The 16,224-nt window shown below is 42.0% G+C and overlaps 1 protein-coding gene across 1 annotated transcript in view; it reads left to right on the top strand.

Moving 5' to 3' along the window:
* The first annotated feature begins 4,133 nt into the window (after positions 1-4,133).
* The window catches only part of TBC1D9 (TBC1 domain family member 9), a 139,699-nt gene continuing 127,608 nt past the window's right edge, over positions 4,134-16,224 (top strand). Inside the window, exon 1 of the mRNA XM_033215332.1 lies at positions 4,134-5,443. Within this exon, the coding sequence (XP_033071223.1) occupies positions 5,314-5,443 (130 nt within the window). The 5' untranslated portion in view covers positions 4,134-5,313. The remainder of the gene's footprint in view (positions 5,444-16,224) is intronic.

The following is a 16,224-nucleotide window of genomic DNA, read 5'->3' as shown; positions in this document are numbered from 1 at the left end:
TGCTGGGATTACAGGCGTGAGCCACCGCACCCAACCTGGAATGGTTGTTAACACCCATGTTCTGCAGCCTTTGTCCCGTTGCTTCTGGGAGAATTGAGCCATGAAGGAGCAGACACTGCAGTTGGGAGGCGAGATGTGTGGGCACAGTGCTTCTGAGACTCCATGCTATTTCCAAAGTGGGGCAAGTCCCAAGAAGACCAAGCAGAGGACTGAGTGGGAGAGGAGTGAGGATAAGGAGGAAAACACACCACTGTGAAGGTGAAAAAGCAGAAAAGGAGGGCATACTGCAGAAATGGGGGTGGAAATTGCCAAAGACTAACTAACTACACTTGGAATTTTGCATCAGTCAGATCTTCCCACTAAGCAATACACGGCTTAACTGCTCAAACGTCAAGCAGTCAGAACCCTATCAGGGTCAGCCGGGCGTGGTGGCTCACGCCTATAATCTCAGCACTTTGGGAGGCCAAGGCAGGCAGATCACCTGAGGTCAGGAGTTTGAGACCAGTCTAGTCAACATGGTAAAACACCATTTCTACTAAAAATACAAGAATTAGCTGGGCATGGTGGCTCACGCCTATAATCCCAGCTATTTGGGAGGCTGAGCTGGGAGAATCGCTTGAACCTGGGAGGCAGAGGTTGCAGTGAGCCGAGATGGCAGCACTGCACTCCAGGCTGGGTGACAGAGAGAGACTCCGTCTAAAAAAAAAAAAAAAAAAAAAAAAAAAAAAAGGGAAACCTATTAGGGTGGAGGGGAGAGTGAGAGATCTGAGGGACAGAAAAACAAGGCTGGGCGCAGTGGATCACGCCTGTAATCCCAGAACTTTGGGAGACCGAAGTGGGTGGATCATGAGGTCTGGAGTTCAAGACCAGCCTGGCAAAGATGATGAAACCCCATCTCTACTTAAAAAACACAAAAATTAGTCAGGCACAGTGGTGGGCACTTGTAATCCCAGCGGCTGGGAAGGCTGAGGCAGGAGAACTGCTTGAACCCGGGAGGCGGAGGTTGCAGTGAGCCAAGATCGTGCCACTGCACTGTAGACTGCATGACAGAGCAAGACTCTGCAGGAAGGAAGGAAGGAAGGAAGGAAGGAAGGAAGGAGGAAGGAGGGAGGGAGGGAGGGAGGGAGGAGGGAGGGAGGGAGGGAGGGAGGGAGGGAGGGAAAGACATCATCTACCTTTACCTTATCTAGCCATCTGTTGAATGCTTTTCCTCCTCAGGTGGTCTGAGACTATCCTAGGGCTTAAAACCTGTGAGAATAAATTGAAAGCTAAAAATAGTCATCTATTTCACAGAGGAACTAGTTAGATTAATTAGGTTCTCCTTGTGTCATTTCTTGTCTAGGTATATTTGATTGTCTTTTGTTTTTTCAAAGTCACATTTAATTGAGTAGGTAGCAGTATGGGACTGGAAAGCCACCATAAATTCCTTATAGTTTCTCTAGGTTTTTGCAATGTCTTTTTACTACAGGTTATCACAAGTCATGATAATAATGGCAGTCCTAATTTCCCGGAGAGAATGTGCTCTAAGTCTTCCAAGAAACTAGAAAATGGCTAAGGATTTTAAAATGTTTCTTCTTTCCTCTTGGTGTCCTATCTTGTTCTCAAAGCAAATTTTTATAGACTTGTTTTGGTTACACTTTAATCTTCACAAAAGCAGGGACTTGGTAGTTTTGTTCACTTTTTTTCATTCTGTCGTCCAGACTGGAGTGCAGTGGTGCGATCTCGGCTCACTGCAACCTCTGTCTCCCGGGTTCTAGCAATTCTCCCGCCTCAGCCTCCTGAGTAGCTGGGACTATACAGGTGCACAGTGCCATGCCGGCTAATTTTTTGTATTTTAGTAGAGATGGGGTTTAACTGTGTTGTCCAGGCTGGTCTCAAACTCCTGAGCACAGGCAATCCACCCGCCTCGGCCTCCCAAAGTGCTAAGATTACAGGCATGAGCCACCACGCCTGGCCTTATTCACTTTTTATTCCAAGGCCTAGGGTATAGTAGGCATTCAATAATTATATGTTGAGTAAGTGAATGAATGAATGAGTGCATAAATCGTATAAGTAAATAGCATTTGGTACCAGTATATAAAAAAGGTCAAAGTAACTTACATTTTGGGGCTAGGTTATAGGTTTTGGTGTGAAACCACAACTTTAAGCAGCATGCCAAGGACACGCCAAAAGATTGTTGTAGGCCAGGCATGGTGGCTTCCGGCACTTTGGGAGGCCCTGAGGCGGGCGGATCACTTGAGGTCAGGAGTTCAAGACCAGCCTGGCCAACATGGTAAAACCCCGTCTCTCCTAAAAATACAACAATCAGCTGGGCGTCGTGGCTCGCACTTGTAGTCCCAGCTACTCAGGAGGCTGAGGTGGGAGAATCGCTTGAACTGGGAGGTGAAGGTTGCAGTGAGCTGAGATCGTGCCACTGCACTCCAACCTAGGTGACAGAGTGAGACTTCGTCTCAAACAAAACAAAAAAAAAAGATTGTTGTAGGGGAAAAGGTGTGATATCTTTCCTTCCCATAAGGGTCATAGCCAACATACCTATAACAAAAGACAAGTTAATAGAAAAGCATAACACATTTGTTTAATCAAAGTTTTAGGTGACATGGGAACCTTCAGAAATGAAGACGGAAAGACCCAGGGAACCCTGTCTATTTTTTAAAATAGAGATGAGGTCTCTCCGGTTTAATAGAGATGGGGTTCTCCTGGCTCCGCCTACCAAAATGCTGGGGTTGCAGGCATGAGCCACTGTGCCCAGCCTGTTTATTTTTTCGAGACAGAGTCTCGCTCTGTCCATTTTTGTGCTTAGGTTCAATGAAGAGTGAGCAGCCATGTAGATATGGTTGGACAGAAGGGTAGGATCCAATGGTTCTGAGAACGGAGACCGAGCCTGTCTTTTCAGATTCTTCTTGGCCTCTCCATGTAACTTTCCCTCCTGCTGGGTTTAGAGCAGGACTCCTTTGGAAAGGAGATCTACTATCAGACAAGGTAGGGTAGATAATTTCTTTATTTCTCTATTCTTTATGCCTATTCTTACACAGAAAAGTGAGGAATGGTAGTATTTCTAGGTTTTGTAGCTTGCTTTGGGGAGAGGGATTTTAGTTTCTCTGACTGGCCTTCAGTTTCCATGACTCACTTTGGGGGAGAAAGAGAGGTGGGAGACAGGAGGGCAGGAGAAGGTCAGAGAGAAACTGCTTCTGAGGCCTTTCAATCTCCTTCAGTTCAAAGTACTCAGCATGCCAAAGCACCATGCTTTGTGGTATCATTTTCCAAACCCTGACATGGTATAAAGGCACTTAGTTTTTTAAAATACCAATTATATCAAGTAAAAGAATACCTATGGAAACACTTCAAAAATATAAAAGTTACATGATATATTAATATAATTTTTACATATGTATGACTTGTAATCTTACTGTTTGCTTTTCATTTGCAGATTTTGTGACTGAAGGCACTGCACTGTGACCAAAAGTGCCAAATGACTTTTTTGAGTCTGTGTTAAATATATCAGGTTTCCACCGATGCCTGGAAGAGGTAGATCAGTCTGTGTGGTAACATCGAGGGAAATTTCCATTCCTTGAGAGCCCAAGGGGTAGGAAGCGAACAGATGCAATGGCAGTCTCATTAGAATGGCTGGTGATTCGCTCATTCGACTATTTGAAGGAATTCAACAATTCAAGTCGGAGCTACAAAAGTCACAATTTTGAAGCCCACACAAGAAAGTCTCGTTTGAATCTTTACTTATTTGGAAAGGGAAAAGTCCCTAGGATCGCCCAGCATCCACAACAAAGCAGGGTCTGCTAAATTCCCATCATTTGGGAAGAGGAGTTTTTTTGTTTTTGTTTTTTGTTTTTTTTTTGTTGTTGTTGTTGTTTTTGCCTGAACTATCCTCCAGATCTCCTGGGCGGGATGGCAAAAAAATTTAAAAAAAAAAGGTCATCAGATATGCAGGCAGATGGGCTGTGATCACCACAGGAAGCTCGAAGTATTTGGGGAAACTGAAACTGTCTAGGGATAAAGCTGGCCTGCTTTGTGTGTTTCGGGTTTCACTGATTAAAAAAAAAATCCATCTACCAAGCGTGGATAAATTTTAAAATTCTGCCATGCCCAGTTTTCGAAGCTACAAACGCGATATAAGGAACAGCTGTGGTGTGAATTAGTTGGTCTAAGCTTTTGGGCTGCTTCCAACTTCGCTATTGCTCATGCCCTACAGGTCAAGGAAAGAAGTGATGTAATGCACTTAGCTAGGCCACTTTAATTACAATGGAATGGAGAGGGGGAGGGGTCACAAGCGGTGACAAGTTTAGCGCATGACTTGCCCTGGGGATGCAGGAAACAAAAACATCGACGGCCATTGGCTGCGTTGGCTTCCGACCCGGGTCTCTAACCGAGCTCCAGGTCTGGAACCTTGAAACACGTTTCCTGGGAAAAGGGGTGGCGCTATCCCATAGAGCGTCAACCTTAAACACAAACAGCACACACACACCCACGCAGGCTGGCGGCGTCCTCCCTGCTGGGATGGGCGTCGGGCCCAGTGCTTGGCACACGGTCCCCAGGAGCTCCCCCCGAAGGTTCCCCCGAAGCCAGCCACAGCTGCCCAGCTCGGCGCACAGAGCCCGCGGAGGTACCGAGTCCGCGGAAACCCGGACCCGCTCCAAGTGAGCCGCGTTGTCGTCATTCATTCGCAGTGTCCGGAGCGTCCTTCCAGCTGGTAGCTGGGTTTCGCTAGTGGCGCCAGCGGTCCCGACACGGCGCGTTAAGGCGCGGCCACTTCGCTAGCTCCAGCAGGTAGAGACGGCAGGGGCCCTGGAGCTCCGGTCGGCGCCGCGGGAGCAGCAGCGCCCCAGCCCAGCTTGGGCCTGACCGCGGGGCCGAATCCACTCGGGTGGCCCGGAGCCCTGCCCGCCGCCGAGCCGCATCCCGGGACTGAGCTATACCACTTCCTCCTCCTCCCGCTCCCTTCCTCCTCCTCTTCCTCCTCCTCCCGCTCCTCCCGCCGCCGTGGGCCGAAGCCGGGCTGCAGAGCGCCAGGCCCGGGCGTCTGCGGCCGCGGGCTCTTGCGGGGCGGCGGCGCTGCGGGGAGGATGCTGCTCGCCGCGCCCGCGTCCTCGCCTTCCTCCCCGGCCTCCTCCTGGGGCTTTGTTGTTGCCCGGTCGCCGCAGGCCGCCCCCTGAAGTCTCCTGCCGCCGCCGCGGCCGCCGCACCTAGCGGACGGGCGGGCGGTCGGGCGCGCGAGTGCCCAGGAGGGCGCGCCTCTCGCGGTGGTGGGTGCAGGACCCGACCCACGGGCCCATTGTGCGCCCGCCCGCGGCGGCCAGGACCATGTGGGTGAACCCCGAGGAGGTGTTGCTGGCCAACGCGCTGTGGATCACCGAGAGGGCCAACCCATACTTCATCCTACAGCGGAGGAAGGGCCACGCTGGCGATGGAGGCGGCGGCGGCGGACTGGCGGGTAAGGACCCTGGCCGATCCCTGCAGGAGGGGAGCCGGGAGCGCTGCGGCGCCGCCCGCGCCCTGGGCTGCAGGCTCCGGAGACGCCGCCCGGTCCCCTGGGGCTGGGCGACTCGCCCTGCCTCGTTGTGTGCGAGGCTTCGAAAGTCGTGCTGTTCAGGTTGGGCAGAGATGCTTCTTTTTTGACTCTGTCAGGCTTTGGGGCCCTTAGCGTACTGAGCGCTCTTTAAGTAGATGATGTTGAGGAGAATGGAAAAGAGTGAGTCTGGGGCGGAGGGAATGTATTATCCCCTATAAATTGAATGCAGCATTCCCTTCCCCTCCCCCCCTTAAAAATACTGTTTTCCAAATGGAGAAGAGGGAAGGAAGAAGGTTAATTTTTACTCCACTTTCTTTACTGGCAACAGCAGGATCAGGTGTAAAATGCTCTTTTGTTTCCAGGGAAGCGATCAGTAAGGAACTGATGTGGTCATTTCCTAGATGAGTTATGACCGAAGAGAATGAATAAGGAAACAGGAATTCTTTTGTTTCACCTGATTAGAAATAAAGCAAAGCAAGCTGTCTGGTTCTAGTTGTAAAAATAATTGGCTGTATAACTGCATTTTAACTATTTTGGCTCAATCACATCTTCCCTAAACCCCCTTCCTTCAAGGTATTATTGTAATTGTTGCTGAAGCCATATCATATCATTTCAGGATAATAAGATCAGTCAGACCCATATCCAAAGTAGTGCCATATTCGAAATAATCTTGAACTCATACCATACTAGAGAAATTGGACCTTCTCCCTCTCTGTGTTATTTAGAACGAGCAGAACTGGAATACTTTGTACAGTGAAAAAGTTAGTAGAAGAAATAGTAGAAGTTTCACTAGGAAGGAGACTGGAAAAAAGAGATGAACTTTGACCTCCTCAGAGTTGAGCATTTATCAACCTCATATATCACCTGGGGTTTGCACACTAGGTAAATTGTTGCTTTCAAATGCTGTGCTATGAAATAAAGATTCTTGATATATGTATTTACTTATGATTATATTTATAAACTAATTTTCTCAAGATTAAAATTCAAGTGTCATGTGGTACAATATATACTGGTATGTTTGAAGGATCTTGCTTCTACCAGAAAAGATAAATATGCAGAGCTCCAGACCCCATTCTGGAAATACTGACTAGTGATCTGATACCAGGATTTTCCAGTTCACTTTGTAGAAGTTATCTAACTCTAAATGTTAATATGTAATTTACATGTCTAATATTGGAATCAGCCCACATTGTCCTTTTTTTTTTGAGACAGAGTCTTGCTCTGTTGCCCAGGCTGGAGTGCAGTGGTGCGATCTTGGCTCACTGCAACCTCCTCCTCCTGGGTTCAAGCGATTCTCCTGCCTCAGCCTCCTGAGTAGCTGGGACTACAGGCGTGAACTACCATGCCCAGCTAATTTTTTTGTATTTTTAATAGAGATGAGATTTCACCATGTTGACCAGGCTGGTCTTGAACTCCTGATCTCAAATAATTTGCCCACCTTGGCCTCCTGAAGTGCTGGGATTACAGGCGTGAGCCACCTCGCCTGGCCCACATAGTCCTTTAAGCCTAGGACAACAACATAGAGTAGATAATTTACTGTAGTAAAAAAGAATATTTCCTTCTGCAGTTAACCCTCCTACACCTTGTAAACATTAAGTATTCATTTACCTGTATCATTTGCAATAGGATGTGAAAAATTCAGGGATTCAGAGCCTTCTTTTTTTGCTTAACATTTGTATTGTGTTCTTACTGGTTTTTAGAGCTATAACTGACTACAGTCCACTTGAAATCTCATCTTGTCATCAATGATTTATTTCACATAGCTAAAATTACATCTTGTGAATTGAGAAATCACAGCAATTACACTTATTGGAATCATTGAAATCATTGTCATGAGTAAAAATATTCACAACAAAGCCTATTTTCAAGCAACAGAGGTAAAATGTTTGGTCTAATACATTGGTGCCATGTTAAATGTAGCAGGAACATTTTAGAAATGTTATACATTGTGTAGTATATTCTGATTCTAATGTAAGTTCATTCATTCACTAACTTACTAAATCATTTAACAAATATTTGTTGGCAACTTCTAGAAGTGCTAATGTCATGAAGCTCAAGCCTAGTAGAAGACAGGTATTGATGAAATAATCACATAAATTAAAGTAAAATTGCCACTCTACTGAGTTCCAGCAGAAAACAGAATCCAAATGAAGAGAGATGAGTGAAAAGACAACTTCGAAAAATGGAGGTATGGTTATTTGAACTGGTGTAAGACAAACCAGAGGCAGGACTCTCAGGAGTCTGTGAGAGCTGGAGCCAGGGAAGAGGAGCTTGAGCCTGGAGAGAAGCAGCCACTTGTAAAAATACAGACTATAGCAGAAAGGGAGTGGGAATACATGCCCTGACTTCTGTCTTCTCCCACCCTCCCAGCTTCTGCCACTGCCTCCCATCCTTGGAACCCAACAGAAGCCAGCTAAGGAACAGGGCATGGGGGCGTATGCCTGTAGTCCCAGCTGCTAGAGAGGCTGAGGCTGGAGGATTGTTTTTGCCCAGGCATTCGAATCCAGACTGGGCAAAGTGGTGAGACCTTATCTCTAGAAAAGGGAAAAAAAAAAAAGAATCTAGCTGGAAAGAGAGTCCTGGTAATGTAGTCTGTTGGGATCAGCCTCCCAGGAATGGATAGGGGCAAACTGAGAATGATCAGAACAAATATCGTAAGAGGAGAACCATGATGTTGGTTAGTCCCGGTTAAGTGATGGGGTCTTGGAGGTGGAGGCAAAGGAAAGATTCCTTGAGGAAGTGACCCTTGAGCTTAGAACTGAAGAAAGAAAAATATCTACCTGTGAGGAGAGGAGGGAAGAATAAGTGTTAGGTCTCAGTTGTTGGAGATTTTCTGGAAGATCTCAGGACTTTTACATAATATGCATTATCTGGATCAGTGCACATGTGTACACCCAGCAAATAGATGACAGATGAGTAGGGAAACTTGCTCAGTGTGAACTGGCCAGGAGTGCTCTCAAAGTGTGATCATCAGGGAGCTTGGAAAGATTAGCACAGAAAGCTGTAAAAGCAATGGGTCAAAGTTGAGGACCCTTAACATTTTTTAAAAATTAAGATATTCTGGGTTCCTGATTGCAAGCAATATGTATAGGCACTGATGCAATGAAGTCCTTCTTCTATTGTGGATGCATTTGATTGATTTATTTAACTCCCTTTGACAGATTTCATACATATACATAAAATTACAGACATCAGATGCAAAGTGCAGTGATCTAGTACAAAGTGAACACTTGGCAACCAACACCAGGATTAAAAAAATACAACACTGCTATTGTGCCAAAAGCCCCTTTGTGATTCTCAGCAATCATTGTCACCTCCCCCAAAGATAAAAACTGTCCTCATGTTTTTTTGTAAACACTTCCTTGATTTTCTTTATAGTTTTTCCAAAGAACATATCCCTAAACTCTATATTTTGGTTTTGCCTTTTTTTTTTTTTTTTTTTAGCAAGAAATGAAATGGAATTATAGAGTATGTATTCATTTGTGTCTGGGTTCTTTTGCTCAGCCTTGTGCATGTGATATTCATTTTGTTGCTGGTGGTTGTAATTCATTCATTTTTCTGTTCTGTGTAGAAAACTATGATATGAGTATACCACAATTTATTTATGTGTTTATCAACGATATTGTTGGTGGACCATTGGGTGGTCCATTTGGGGGCATTATGGATCATGTGGCTGTGGTCATTTTGGGACATGTTTCTTGGTGCCTGTGGGCATACATTTCTATTTGCTCTATAAACAGGAGAGGAATTGCTAGCTTATAATGTATTATCAACTTCAGTAGATGATACCAAACAGTTTTCCAGAGTAGTTGTACCAATATAATCCCACCAGCAGCATATGGAAGTTTCCCTTGTTCCATCACGTATCCTTGTCAGCACTGTCAGTCTTTGTAATTTTAGCCATTGTTGTGGTTTTGGAGTAATGTCACATCGCAGGGTTAATTTGCTTTTTCCTGACTGATGAAGTTGAGCATTTTTCCATGTTTATTCACCATTTGGAATATTTTGAGATATGATTGTTCAAGTCTCTTGTCCATTTTTCAACTGGATTGTCTTTTTTCTTACTAACTTGTAGAAATTTAAAAAATATATTCTGGGTATGAGCCCACTGTTACATGTGTGGCAAAATCTTCATTTGTTCCTTACCTATTTACTCTGTAAAGGATGAACAGAGATTCTTATTTTTAAAATTTCTTAAGTCCTTTTTAGATACCATTTCCTTTTAGATACCATTTCCTTTATGGTTAATATTTTATTGTGTTCTGTTCAACAAGTCTTTTCCTGCTCTGTGGTTATAAAGATATTCTTCTATATTCTAGAAATGTAACAGTTTTAACCCCCACCTTAACGTGTATAGATCACTGGGAATTAATTTTTGCATGTTATGTGAAGTAGGGGTTAGGTATTGTATTTTAAATTTTTTGTGGACATTCATTTGCCCCAGCGTGATTTATTGGGAAGGCTATTCTGTCTTCACTGTTCTGTAGAGCTATCTTTATCATAAATCAGGTACCAATATGTGTGGGTCTGTTTTGGGTTTTCTAGTCTATTTGTTTTGTTTATTAGTATATTCTTGCACCAACACCACACTGTAGTTTTATTTTAATTTTCTTTTAGATTCAGGGGCTACATGCACAGTTACATGGGTAATTGTGTACTGTACTTTTATAGTAAGAGTTTATATGCAGTAGATAAAGTTCTATTATCTTGTTCTTTGTTCTCTACAGGTTTCTTGACTATTCTTTGAGTACAATACAGATGCTCCTCTACTTACAGTGGAGTTATGTTTCAATAAGTTGAAAATATTGATGCATTTTTTTAACTTAAAATATCCTCAATTTACAGTGAGTTTATCCAGATGTGACCTTATTGTATGTCAAGGAGCAAACCGAATTTGTATAGTTTCTGCATCATTATGATTAAAAAAAAATTTGTAAGTCGAACCATGTAAGTTGGGACCCATCTGTATTTTAGAATCAGCTTGCAAAGTCTCACCAAAACAAAACAACAGCAGCAACAAAGATGTTAAAACTATTGAGATTTTGATTGACATTACATTGAGTCTGTAAATAAATTTGGGCAAAATTTTTACTTTTCTGGTATCAAGTCTTCTGGTCCATGAACATGGTATATTCCTTTATTTATTTAGATCTTTAAAATTTTTTCTCAGTGTTTTATAGTGTTCTTTGTAGAGGTTTTAAGCTTCATTTATTATATTTATTCATAGGTATTTCATATTTTTTTCACTCTGTTGTATATTCTGTCTTTAAAATTTTATTTTCTGCTTCTTTTTTGCTGGGATGTAGAAATATAGTTGTTTTATATATTCACCTGTATCCAGAATGTAGCTAACTTAAGAAATGAATTCTAGTAATTTATCTGTAAATTCTTTTTTTTATTTCCTACATGAACAACCATATCACCTGCTAATATTGACAGTTTATTTCTTTTTTAATTCCTATGGTTTTAAAAATTGTCTTTGCCTTTCTTGACAGGCTAGGACCTCATATACGATTATGAATTGATGTGGCAATTGTATGTACTCTTATCCCTTCCCAGGTCTTAAAAGAAAGACTTTCAACATTTGTTCATTGTTAAGTATGGTAATTTTTGTAAAATTTTTTGTTTCCTTTTTTTTAAATTTTTGTTCTCCCTGCCTGTTTTCATTTTATTTTATTTTGAGGAGTTCTTATTCCTAGTTTGCCAAGAGTTTTTGATTATATTTGGATGCTGAAGTTTTAAGAAATGCTTTTCCATTTTTATCAATGTAATCATGATTTTACCTTTATCCTGTTAGTGTGGTAACTTATAGTAACTGATTTTCAAGTGTTTACCTGAACTTGCATTTATAAAGCAATCCTTATAATATAGCATTATAGCATTAGAATTGTAATATATTCCTGGTGAATTGAGCATTTTATCATTATGAAATATTCACATATATTTCCAGAATTGCTTTTGTCTCATTCTTATGGTTAGAACAGATATATTTGGTTAGTATTTTTATGGTATCTCTTTTTCATACTTTTACTTTCAACTCTTCTCTATCCTTATGTTTTAGATGTGTCTTTTATAAATAGTGGATAGTTGATTTATTTCCTTTTTATAATGTTTAATAATTTAATTACTTTTTTATAAATAGAGATGGGGTCTCACTATATTGGCCAGGCTGGTCTCAAACTCCTGGCCTAAACCAATTCTCCTACCTTGACATCTCAAAGTGCTGGGAATTACAGGTGTGAGCCCCCATGCCCGGGCAGTTGACTTTTTCTTATTCAATTTTGAAATTTTTTGACTCTTAATTGTATTATTTAGTTAATGTCCATGTGACTTGGATTTAAATCTGCTCTTTTATTAAGTGCTTTATACTTTTTCTAGCTATCTTGTGTTCTTTTTATTTTGCCTTCCTTGCCTTTTGGTGGGATATGGGAATAATTTTTTTCAAGTTAAACTTTTTGAGACTCTATTAGCTAGAAGTTCTATATTCATTTTATTATTCTTTTTTTTTTTTTTTTTTTTTTTTTGAGACGGAGTCTCGCTCTCGCCTGGGCTGGAGTGCAGTGGCCGGATCTCAGCTCACTGCAAGCTCTGCCTCCCGGGTTTACACCATTCTCCTGCCTCAGCCTCCGGAGTAGCTGGGACTACAGGCGCCCGCCACCTCGCCCGGCTAGTTTTTTGTATTTTTTTTTTTAGTAGAGACGGGGTTTCAGGATGGTCTCGATCTCCTGACCTCGTGATCCGCCCATCTCGGCCTCCCAAAGTGCTGGGATTACAGGCTTGAGCCACCGCGCCCGGCCCATTTTATTATTCTTTTAGTGGTTATTCTGGACATTACATATGCAGTTTTGACTCATCAAATTATATTGTCAACCAGTACTTTGTTTTTTTTTTACCTTTTATTTTTTTAAAGGAAAGCCAGGGTCTCACTATGTTGCCCAGGCTGGTCTCAAACTCCTGGCTTCAAGTGATTCTCACACCTCAGCCTCCCAAATTGCTGGGATTAGAGGTGTCAGTCACTGCACCTGGCCATTATTTTTTATTTTTTAAATTGACATGTTAAATCTTTTCTCATATAATGCAAAGACCATGGAATACTTTAACTCCCCACCCGCAATTTACATGCCATTTTTGTTGTAATAGTGTATTTTAATTCTTAACATATTTTCAACCCAAGGATGTGCAGTTATTACTGATTTTAAAGCCTATATTCAGTTGGATCTCCACATGTTTACCATTTTTGTTTTACTTTCTTCTTCCCTCTCTGATGGTTTTACTGGAATCCGTTTTCCACTGCCAGGAAAAACATCCTTTACTCTTTCCATTAGTGAGGACCTGCTTGTGACAGCTTTTCTCAGTTTTTGTATGTCTCCAAATGTCTTCATTATGCTTTCTTTCTTGAAGGATATTTTTATTTTGAATGGTTGGCACTTAATATGTTTTAAAAAAGCGTGGTTGAGACATCATTTCTTTTGAGTTAAACTGTCACTCTGAATTGTTGTTCTTTTGTGAGTAATATGTCTTTTTTCTCTAACTGCTTTTAGGGTTTTCTCTTTGACTTTGGTCTTCTGCAGTTTTAATATGATCTAGATAATTTGTGGATGTTTAAAAATCCTGCTTAGGGGTAGTAGGTGTTCTTTAATATGTCTTTCCTTGGGCTAGTAGACTTCTCATCCACTGTCTCTTCAAATACTGCCTTTCTTTCATTCCCTCATCTCTCTTTCTGGCACTCCAATTATATGTATGTTAGACATTCTCATCGTATCTTCTATGTCTGTTACCTTTTAAGTTTTACTTCATTTTGGCTACTTTTTTCTGATCTCTGTTCCAAGTTAATAACTATCTCCTTAACTGTATTTAATCTGTTCAGCCCAACCGCTTTTATTTTTTAATCAAAAATTTCTATTTGATTCATTGTCTGATTTTCAGTTCTTACAATTCTCAATCTTATTTTATTGTTATTTTTGAGCAAGTATGGTTCTTGTAAGGCCTCAATTAACTTAATATCTCCAGCTCTTATAAGCCTGTCCTCTTGTCTGCTTTTTTTCTCCTGGTTTTCATTCATGCTCTGTTGTCATTTTTTATGTCTGGCTACTTTTGATTATGAACTGGACATTGTACTTCTACTTTGTGAAACTAATCTCAAGGAGAAGATAATGTTATTTTCTATGAGAAAATTTTTTTCTGTCAGTTGCAAACTACAATCACTAATTTTTGGTACTGATATATTTTGGTTGTTTTTTTTTTTTTTTTTTTTTTTTTGAGACGGAGTCTCACTCTGTCGCCCAGGCTGGAGTGCAGTGGGCCGATCTCGGCTCACTGCAAGCTCCGCCTCCCGGGTTCACGCATTCTCCTGCCTCAGCCTCCCGAGTAGCTGGGACTACAGGCGCCCGCCACCACGCCTGGCTAATTTTTTTGTATTTTAATAGAGACGGGGTTTCACCGTGTTAGCCAGGATGGTCTTGATCTCCGGACCTTGTGATCCGCCCTTCTCGGCCTCCCAAAGTGCTGGGATTACAGGCGTGAGCCACCGCGCCCGGCTGTGCTGATACATTTTCAAGCTGAGCTCTAACTTGAGTGGATTTGCCTACTTAGGATTTACAGTTATGATTAGGTCATAGCCCTCCATTGTCCCAACCCAAAGAGGAGAAGGTGGCATCATTAGCTTCCCTACCTCTTTGGTGGTACTAACTCCTATCCTGGTCCCCCTAGTCCAGGATTCTGTTAAAAGCACATCCAGACTCTCAATTACTCAGCAGCCCCTTATGGAAGAGGCACATGCCTCCCAAAATAATTGTCACTCTAAAATACAGAGCTCTCCCCCTTGAGCCTGTCTTTTCTTCAGGTATGGTAATTTGTTGCTTTTTAATTTTTTGATATTTTAAAATATATTTTGTCCAGTTTGTATAGTTGTCCTGATTAGTTGATGTTGGTATAGATTATCTTATCTGACATTATAAGGTAGATGCTATTATTATCCTCAGTATGTAGAAAAGGAAACTAAGGCTTTAAAGAGATTGAGTGATTTACCCTAGGTCCCACACCTCATAAGTGCGAGCCTGTTTGATTTTGTATTTATTTATTCTTTTTTTTTTTTTTTTTTGACACAGAGTCTCTCTCTGTCATCCAGGCTGGAGTGCAGTGGCACAATCTTGGCTGACTGCAACCTCCACCTCCTGAGTTCAAGCAATTCTCCTACCTCAGCCTCCCAAGTAGCTAGGACTACAGGTGCATGCCACCATGCCCAGCTAATTTTTTTGTATTTTTTTAATAGAGGAGGGGTTTCACCACATTGGCCAGGCTGGTCTCAAACTTCTAACCTCAGATGATCTGCCCACTTAGGCCTCACAAAGTGCTGGGATTACAGGCGTGAGCCACCACATCCAGCCTATTTAGTATTCTTCTTTATATGCATTTATTTATTTATTTATTTTTATTTAATAGAGATGGGGTTTCACTGTATTGCCCAGGCTGGTCTAAAAATCCTGAGCTTAGGTAGTCCTCCTGCCTCGGCCTCCCAAAGTGCTAGAATTATAGGCATGAGCCACTGCACCTGGCCTGTTTAGTATTCTTTACAAGACTGATATGGTTTGGCTATGTCCCCACTCAAATCTCGTCTTGAGTTGTAGCTCCCATGGTTCCCACATGTTGTGGGATGGACCCAGTGGAAATAATTGAATCATGGGGGCAGTTTCCCCCATACTGTTCTCGTGGTAGTGAATAAGTCTCACGAGATCTGATGGCTTTATAGGGGGAAACCCCTTTTGCTTGACTCTTATTTCTCTCTTTGCTGGACGCCATGTGAGACGCCCCTTTGCTCTTCCTTCATCTTTCACCATAATTGTGAGGCCTCCTCAGCCATGTGGAACTGTGAGTCAATTAAACCTCAGTCTTTTGTAAATTGTCCCCTCTCAGATATGTCTTTATCAGTAGTGTGAAAATGAACTAATAGATTAATTATAATGGTGTATGTTAATCTTATTTTCCTCTTATAACCACCCCCCATTTGAAAATCTAATAAAAGCTGTGGACTCTACCTTGAGAAAAATGAAAGCACTCCAAAAATTTGCCTGCAGTTTTAGGAGCTTAATGGATCCCAAGTGAATTAGAACATAAGGGCTTCAAGTTAAAAGATCTCAAGAGATGGAGACTGTTTCTCGTTACACAAAATAAAATGTGTGATTTGCTCAATAAACTGTTGTCTCAGAAATGTGTTTGTGTATCAACTATGTTTAGGGTGCTGAACTTTACAAAGATGTAAAAGAAAGAAAAAGCCAGTTTTTGCTGGGTTACGTTATTAACCTTGAGATGAAACATGGGTGAACAAATTCAGGAGATTTAAGAAGATAGGCATGGAGATGATAAGAGTGCAGACAAATTAAGTCCATATCAAATTGTTCCATCTGAGCTAGAGCATTGGACTGTCCAGGAATTCGACGTACTGCATTCAGTGGAGACCTCCACAACTAGGGAGACTTTCCATTTCGTAATCAAACAACCAGATAACTCCCAGAAATGTAGGAGAAATAACAAAGTGGTATTCATGAAGTTCTGACTGGTTAGGAGGTGTTTGTTTGTTTTTAGGATAAATGCTTTCATCTTGCCAGCTTGTAAGTACTGTATTAGTAAAGTTGCAACTAGTAGTGCTTGTGTATTTATTTATACAGTTGACCCTTGAACAACTCAAGGGTTAGGGATGCCAATCC

Source organism: Trachypithecus francoisi, unplaced genomic scaffold (assembly GCF_009764315.1).
Source record: "Trachypithecus francoisi isolate TF-2019V2 unplaced genomic scaffold, Tfra_2.0 Lachesis_group1, whole genome shotgun sequence".
Lineage (NCBI taxonomy): Eukaryota > Metazoa > Chordata > Mammalia > Primates > Cercopithecidae > Trachypithecus > Trachypithecus francoisi.
The sequence above is the reverse complement of the archived record's forward strand: the minus strand, read 5'-3'. Positions and strand labels throughout refer to the sequence as shown.